The 9,002-nt window shown below is 40.9% G+C and overlaps 1 protein-coding gene across 1 annotated transcript; it reads left to right on the top strand.

Moving 5' to 3' along the window:
- The first annotated feature begins 800 nt into the window (after positions 1-800).
- On the top strand, positions 801-7,961 carry C4H14orf180 (chromosome 4 C14orf180 homolog). The gene is given in 5 exon segments (XM_030483523.1): positions 801-963; positions 966-1,111; positions 3,396-3,522; positions 5,289-5,315; positions 7,759-7,961. Coding segments are annotated over 5 exon segments (666 nt in total).
- The last annotated feature ends 1,041 nt before the right edge of the window (positions 7,962-9,002 follow it).

The raw sequence follows: 9,002 nt of genomic DNA, 5'->3' as shown, positions 1-9,002 counted from the left end.
TGAAAGGAAGATTCAAACACTGAAGCCCACAGAGCTGCCGTGCCCTGTGTTTCCTGGTGCCAACGTAAGCATCTTGCAACCCTTGCTCCACCAGGTAATTGCAAACCAAGGGCCAGTCTGAGCATGCCATGGGAGAACCCATGTAACCACCTGGAAAATAACACAAAACTGAGTACTTTAGATATGTCACAGCAAATAAATAGGTCCAGGAAAAGAACCACAAAAAAAAGTTCATGCTTGTGCTTCGAGAGACAGTAAACCACCATATTTAAGCAGTCATGCCACGTATTTCTGGCTGGAAATTGTGTATTTGATGATGACGAGCCTTCAGCATTTGACAAGACGTTGTTAAAGCCTCTTGAACAGCAAATCACTTCTTTTATTATCAATAATCTTATAATATCTGTAGAAATGTCTAATGTTAAAATCCCACTTTATTACTATAATAATGGATCTAATTTGTAAAACGTATAAAGTGAGGCCATAACTGTAGTAAAGAGAGATATATGTAATCCCACTACATTTGTATCATTTCCTGATGGCTTTACTCACATATTTTGAATGGGAGAAGGATTATAAGCAATCCCGCTTGCAAGATTTTTGAGATTAGGAATGGCTTCTGGAAAGGAGATCAACATGATCACAGAAATGCATCAATCATTACAAAAAAACAGGAACAGCTTCAACTTCATGATTATGCACATAAATATGCAGGTGTTTATCTGTGATTTGCTCCATTGAGGAACTTTCCATTTGCCAGGGAAGCCCTGCTTTCCAGCTGTACGATCAGTATTATCACTATGTGCTATTTTTGGCTACTGAGTACATTTCAAGTAACGTCATCCTTCCCAAGCCAACACTGGTATGAAGGGCGGAAACTCTGCTTTCCACTCCCTTGTCATTTGCTGCTGCTCCCATCTGCTCAGTGGCACTGCCTGCTCAGTATTCACTGCAGAGGGATCTCCAGATGCTTTCCCCGATCCTTCTCATCTTCTTGAGCGGGTGGCTTTCTAACTGAAGCTTCGTGTGGAAGGCTTCATGTTGGCATCCAGGGTACATGTCCCAAATATGTCCAGCCCCACCTTCTGATCCTAGTGGAGAGGAGTTGCTGGTAAGTAATCTCTTCATGGGCAATAGAGTCCTTATGTCCAACACCTGGAGCTTTTCAGAAATGGCTTGTTTTTAAGGGCATATAATTTCCTGAGTAGCACTTCAGTAGGTTTTGAGCTCATGTCACAGTATGTTAACACCAGATTTCTGTATGAGGGGAGAATGAATCATTGCTTCTGACACCATGTAGCTTTGATTTCCATGAGTTATTAAAGTCTAGTAAATATTGCAAATACTACTTCCACTTTAAGTCTTCCTTGGCTAGGTGCTACCCAACCAGCTAGTTGTTTAATGCTTTTCTTTCCTCATGTGATGTTGCTGTTAAGTGTTTGGGAAAGCTCATATGGACAAAAGCAACACTTGGAGTTTTAAATCTCTTCAAATATAAAGATCAGTTTCCTTGGCTGTGCCACAGGAGGAGCCTTCCTAGCTAAAGCTGTAACCACTGCTAGCCTGAGCTGGGCTGTGTCTTACTAAACCTATTTCATTTTACATGGAATAATTAAATATTCATTATGCCAGAAAGCGTGTGTGTGGCTATAGCAGAGTGATTAGGGTACTCACCTGGTAGATGAGAGACCCTGTTCCCACTGACTGCTCCAATGAATATTTAAGTATTTCATATTAAGTATTCATTGGAGCAAGGATAGAAGCAGACTTTCCCACCCCCAGGGGATCACCCAAACACCAGGCTGTAAAGTCATTCTTTCATTCCTTCTTTCTTTAGCTCAATGAATATTTAATTATTCAAGGCCAAACAAGACAGCTTCAGTGGCAGCAACTGAGATTCCCTGTTCCCATGTGTACACCGTAGCTCTAATAATGAGGGCATGCATTTAAGAGGTGTTGGTTCATATTCCTTTGGACTTAGAAAGAAGTTGAATCCAGTTTTTCCATACCCTGGATGGGTCTTCCAGCTTATGAGCTCCTGAATAAAAAACACATAGCTCCAACACACGCTGTCCCCAGTTATGAGACAGAGGTGGTATGTATGCTTATATGGCTGCAAGATCAGAGAAAACATCTTTAACAGTGGTAAATTAAGCCAAAATTTGGTTTAAAAATCCCTCATGAGAAGGTATCAAAGCTGAAGACTTTCCTCACTCCATGGCAGTTCCTGCTGGCTATGTTATGTCCTTTTCTGAGATTATCCAGTGTGGTGCATAGGGAAACCTACTTATCCTCTCTATTCTGGGGTCTGACCTCCCCAGACTGTAGTTAATTGGACTTAATTCTGCTTCTGCAGCCCAAGGAATAGGTGTGTGAAACAGTGAGTGTGGGGAAAACATCCAAAGAGAAAAGGTATAGAGTGAGGGTATTTGAGTCTAAAAATGGGCAAAAGTAGCAGGCATTGAAGAGTATAAATATTAAAGCAGGAAGAAAAACATGGAAGAAGGAGCATGCAATCACTGAGTGGGGAAATGGCATACAAAGGGAAAAAAAGAAGCAGGGACAGCGACCAGGAGCAAACAAATCATCTGAAAATAATACACTCTACCTAGCAGAGGAACAGGGGGAAGGGAGGGAAAGGGGTGGAAAAGATTACTTCAATCTTAAAGTAAGAATAAAATGTGGAGAATCTCTGGTTTTCTAAGATTCACTTTGGGGAGCTGACTGTGGGAGTATGACTATGCAGAAGAGGGACTTATTACTATTACTGCAGCCCTGTTTCTTGTCATCTGGCAGAATCCACAGCAATCCGACTGTTATCAAAGGCTGAGTGTGACTTCCAAGCAAAAAACCAGAACAACAACAGAATTGTGATATTGAAGCGCAAACAAATTACGTTCTTGTACCCATCAGGATAGTGTCCAAACCCAAGACTGACGCATAATCTCAGTTGTTGAAATGACAACACTGAACTGAGAACCAAGCTGCTTAGCTCAGAAGAACATTTCAAAGGTGCTACCAATGTTATGGTTCATACTTTTCATATCACATTTATGTCCTTCTACCTCAGGAAGGACCTCAGCAGAGCAGCCACTTTCAGTAACCGTTCACTCCAAATCAGGGAAATGCTTTCTGAACATTTTGCCGTTACTTTAACCAACCTTTTTCCTGAGAAGAGAGCTTTAGAGTACTGAAGATCTATGACAATGAAGGAATATCCATACTATCTTGCTATAAATATTACAATCATCTGACTATAGATGTCCAAACAGATGTGCTTCATGCCATGTCCTTTGAGGGACATGGTAACATAGCAACAAAAGCTCAAAGCTTCACCCAGATTCATTACTCCATTTTGAATGGCCATGTTCTTTGTGTTTTGATCAACTCTTTAGACAGATGACAGTAGCTATCCTCCTTCAATACTGAGGAAAAGGCCACCTGTGGATCAAGCTGTGGGGGAAAAGCGGAAACCAGAGAGAAGGGTTCGATTTTGTGAGCCAGAAGAGGTCACTGAATATGGTATGCTTATGCTATTAAGCCTTTTGGCATGACCTTTCTAGCTTAAAACATGTCTGTCCACATGAGCTTCTCCTTCTGGTAATGTTATTTGTGATTTTGAGCTCAGCTAGGAGCAGAGGACAGACGGAGTTGCATTTGGTACATTTACTTGCCTCCTCTGGGAAGATACAGGCTCCTGCATCACATTAGAGCAGCCTCAGGGCTGTTCTCTGGGTGAACTCATGAGTCATCCACTCCAGCGATCATTGTAGACCATGGGTTTGGCTGAGCCTCAGGTCTATCCCAGAACAATACTTCCATTCATACAAAAGGATCTCAGACCAAATGTGAACACACTAATGCAATTCTAGGTAACTATGATGTAATGGCAGGGAAGAAGCCAGCCTGTTCATGTTTCTGAGCAGCATGCATGCCATGGGATACAATAGCAAAGATCTGAGCCTAGCTGGCCCACTGGGGTTAAAAGCAGCCAAAATATAACCGTTTCTGCCAATGAGGGTACCCAATGAATGATATAGCTAATATAACCTCTGGTCTTTCATTCATGAGCCAAAATAACAGTCTGCAAGTAGGTCAGCTGAGGGTGACTTCAGGCAGAAGTCTAGCACAAGGATCCAGTTTGTACTTCTGCAAGTGATGCAATCCATAATCAAACAACAACTGTTGTTTCATTCTGACTTTCACAAGCTGACCCAACGAAGAAAAACTATATTTATTGTTAGGGAGATAAAATTGCATGGGTTTGGTACACTGGTGAGGAAAAACACAGCTGAGAGAATGGTAAAATTTCTAAGTCAGCCCGCTATTTGGACTGCTACTCTGCTTTTGAAAACAAGGCTTTGCATCTGCTGATGTGTTTGTAAACAGACCTCTCACTGGTTTTGCAATACGCTGTTTGTGGTGCCTCCTAATACTGGAAGGAAAAGCTGTTTCTTGACAAGGTTGTTGACATGGCCTGGGTTTTCCCATTAAAACTGATCTCCAGTTCTGAACTCAGTGAGTCAGCTGTAAATTCTTCAAAGCTCATCTGACTGCTCAAGAGCAGGATTTTGATGAGAGCTGGTACGTCCTTCAGCTCCCTGCCAGAGCCTATGCCCCCACATAAGCTCTGCTGAAGCCAGACCAGCCAGGAGGGACCAGGTGCGTCTCCCGCTGGCTCTGGCTTCAGCACAGCCATGCTTGATCTCCAGGGAGCTGCAAGGATGGAGAAGACACTATTTTCCATGAAGACACTAGAAATGTCCCAATCCATAATTAGTATTCTGTGTTGAAAACAGCCTGTGATTTAGATGATTTGCTGATTGTCCATACAACATTATTAACATAGAGACCAGTAAGATGAAGGTTGCTGACACGACTGAAATTTTTCCACTCTGGACTTTTCATCCTGGATTGTGTCTAGGCCCCGGCTGCCAAGCAGAGGCAGTTCGAGGATATTGTCAGATGAAAGTTGTATCTGACAGTGGGCTTTGCTTTCTTAGCTTTCATTCTTCTCCCAGCCTATCTCCTTTTCTTTCTAGAAATGATGTAAAATGGGAGGTCTTCTTTTACAAGAGCTGGCTCCCAACCTCCCTCCAATAGCAGAGATTTGTTTCTGAACCCCCCTGTACAATAATTCTTTTCACTTTCCTGAAGTGCACCTATATCTGCATGTTTGCATGGAATGGGTACATCCTCATCTGACATAAATTTGTACAGCCGAAAGTGGTGTAAGATTCAGCCCAGCATTTATAAGCGTGTAAGAATATTTTCATTCTGTTTTCTAGCCATTTCCTGCTGTGACTACGTAGTGGGTAAGTTGAAGTTTCGCATTATGACTGTGAGCCATCCATGGCACTAACCTGAGTTTGTTTTGTGGCTGCTGTGATGCACTGTGCAAATATATCTTCTGTATACAAAGCATTTCATACTGCCAGTGGTTGTTGCTTTTTCTTCTCAGCATGTGAAGCACAAGGTGTTGATGAGGTCTGGTGCAGTATTTTAAACAAGACATCTAGTATGACAAATAGTGGAAACAAAAATGAAATCCCTGAAGCTATTTTTAATTTAAATATAATTAATATATTTTATGACAGTAGAATAGGTACAGGTTTTTCACTAAGATATGCAGAGAAAGCACCCCAAGCGAAACAATAGTTCTCCCTGCTGATTTTCATATGTGGGAAAGAGACAATTCATTTATATGCTGGCAGCAGGGTAGAAATAATAAAAATGATCTCTTTTTCTTTTTTGTTTGCAAGGGTGTTTGAGGCTGGCCAGCCTCACAGACCCTCAAGCAAATGTGTGTATCTGGATGTTCTTATGACGGTGACCATTTCTAGAAGCCCTGGCCAACATCTAGCCCCTGCTGTATACAGTGCAGATGAGTTGCCTTTTTCTTAAGCTGGGCACATGGCTATTGCTGAGTGTGCTGTTCCAACAAGCAATTTAACTAACAAATTTAAGCATTAATTTTATATTTGTAATCTAGAAAAGAGCAAACTTACATTTAAGCACATAATTGTAGTGATGTGCTGAAGCAGTTGTGAGTATAGCTCATCACTATTTTGTGGATGGGATTATTCTTCCGCATTTTTTTTTTCCTCTTCCTGGACTGAACACACTCCCTAATTGAGATGATATAGAGAAAAGACAAATTTGCATTTTGCACCCAGAAATTTCATATGGAAACAACTTTCATGAGATTGGAAAAGGTTATAAGCTCTTCATAGAACAGAGCTGATGTGAAAAGCTGTTTAGCTTTCACAGGGAAGTTTGCCTGTTACCAGGTATGCTCATCAGCCAGGCCCCATGCTTTGAAAGGCAAGTGGCCATCCAGTTGAGAACTGTACTGTGTGGTGTGGGAGATCACACAAAAGAAATGCCAACTTCCAAATCCCAAATCTCTGCAAAAGCAGAAAGTGGTAAGTAATTCACTGGCAAAATACCTTCATATAAACCGTTCACAAAATAATGCCAAATAAACAAATTTAAAAAAATTGAAGTCTGCTCATGGATAATTTGCAAACATAAAGAAGGGCTAAATTAAATTGAATAAATTATTTACTGCAAATAATTCACTCAAATCTATTATGGGACATTGATTTGGTTTCTGGTTAGCTATAAAATGACTGCCTATTAACATTTTACATTTTCTCCGTACACTTTTTGATACATTATTATATGTTACTTGCTTGGTTTTATGACTTTCACCTTCCTCTCTGTACATCTGTATGACAGTTTAATTGACTGGTATGTACTTCAGGGCTCGTGGTAACAGCTAATTTAAATATGTTACAGCTAATGTTGGCCCTTTACCCATAATAATACACACCACATTTTTATCTCCTTATTGATTATGTGCACATGGCAGGAAAATAGCTGCACACTATGAGTTTTTATTCAGGCATGAATTTGGCTTTATACTGCATGTTTAATACTCAAAGTGCTTTATAAAATAATACTGATTGTGCAGTGGCCATGCAGTCAAACATTGCGGCCAGATCTAAATCAAACAAGGCCCATGGATGGATACATGTGTTCAAGGGCTGGGGCATGGATGTTGGTGAGCTAAATGTAGCCCATTGATTTCCCCACATGTACTGTGCCTGACCTACAATACTTTAAACATACTTGAACTATATTTTAAAGGCAAGAAAAAAGTTTACGGTGTCCTCCTGCTTAAGAGCAAGTGCAGAGGATGTGTCAGTGTAATTAACACACCTAGCACTTAGAAAGAGGTTAAATCTGCCAGAGTGTTCTAAATATGCCTCTCGGTTAATGGAGCCACATTTCAGTTCTTGGGGTAATTAGTAGGAGTCCCAAACAAGCTGAGTGAAAAGGATAGAAATCTGGATTGTCTCTCTTATGGAACATTTGTAAGCATTAAATAATTAGACGAGGTAGCTTAATATTCTCCTAGTATTTAACTTAACAGCATAAAGATATAAAAAAAACTTGCTGGAGGGAAACTTGAGATCACGCATTAGCTATGGTAATCCTGTTCGTATTGTATATAATTAAACTCTTTAAATGCTCCATTAGATGAGATCTCTTATACTCATCACCCTTTATCAGGAGGTGTGACTCACTGTCACTTAACTGATGCCTGTTGAATTAGGCATCAACTAGAGCCTTGTGTACCCTGCTGTTCCCAGAGAAGTGGGACAAAGGCGTCAGCAGGAGGTCAAATTTGGGAAGTGTTTAATATGACACTAAAATAACGCTGCTTTCTTTTTTCTCTTCATCACTGTTCAGTAGATGACAGATCATCATCTGGATTGCCTGTGCTCCTGTGGCTCTCATTTTGTGCAGTGCTGATCCTTGCTGTGAGTCTCTACTACACCAGCATGAAGCAAGATGTCAAAGTCTTGGAAGAATTTCAATCCCGACTTGTTATCTTCTTTCTTCAGATAAGACATGTTGCTCAGAAATGCTGGACTTGGTTTACGAGGCAGTAGCAATGTTCTCCAGCCTGACAGACATCTCAGAGCACTGTTAACCAGAATTCAGCTGTGCAAAGCTTCCACTGTACTCCAGCCACATGCAGAGGACACCTGAGCATCCACCTTGAAGAGCAAGAAAGCCACCTCTGCTGTAGCCTGTCCAGCAGCCACTTGTTCTTTTTTGTTCTTTGCTTTTTTTTCTCACATTACTGGATGGTCATACTAGAGCCCTGAGGTTCCACCAAACTCATGCTCCATCATCCTGAACAGCTAAAAAGCATCTAAATTTCTATGCCCTAAACAGCTTACAAACTGCTGATATGAGGAGCAGAAGTAGAGAGAGAACTATATTGATCTGTGCAGGCAGCAGCAAGCTCTGAATAAAAGTCTCCTGAGTCTCAGGTCAAGGCTTTAAATACCAAGCCACCTTTCTCCTCAGGTCTCCTAAGAGCTCTTCTGCAAAAGTTAGAATAAAGCTGGGCTATTGCACAAACACTGCTCTGGTGGCCAAAGGCTTGGCAAGCTGCTATATTTATACACCTGAAATGATTATTAACAAAATCCTGTCAAATGGCTTTCTTGTTTCCCTTCTTGTAGTTTTTATCTCCACGGGTTAAAGCTGTTTCCTAATATTTCACTTGACTCCCAGGTGTGAAAGAGAACATTAGAACTCATTTACACAGTAAATAGTTTATTTGCTTAACATAATAAATAGCAGCATTGAATGCCAGGCTAATTATCATATCAGTAGTTTAATCCTCTGGGTTTGATTCAGTCCATAAACCCCATGAGCTTACAAGATTTATGATGGTGTTTATATTCAGTCAGAGGTTATGCTTTTATGCTTGGGTGTGCAAGGCTTATATAATGGTAATATGGACCATTTATGAAGGCATGAGAGGCAAAGCCCCTTTATCTCTCCATTGTCCCACCATAGGATGTACCTCTTTGAAGGGAATCCTTTTAATGGAGTTTATGCAATAAACATGGAACGATGCTCTGGATGTCTGAGAGGAGAACAAGCGAGTGCAAGCTTTTGAGCTTCAGCTACACCTT

Source organism: Strigops habroptila, chromosome 4 (genome assembly GCF_004027225.2).
Source record: "Strigops habroptila isolate Jane chromosome 4, bStrHab1.2.pri, whole genome shotgun sequence".
NCBI lineage: Eukaryota > Metazoa > Chordata > Aves > Psittaciformes > Psittacidae > Strigops > Strigops habroptila.
The sequence above is the reverse complement of the archived record's forward strand: the minus strand, read 5'-3'. Positions and strand labels throughout refer to the sequence as shown.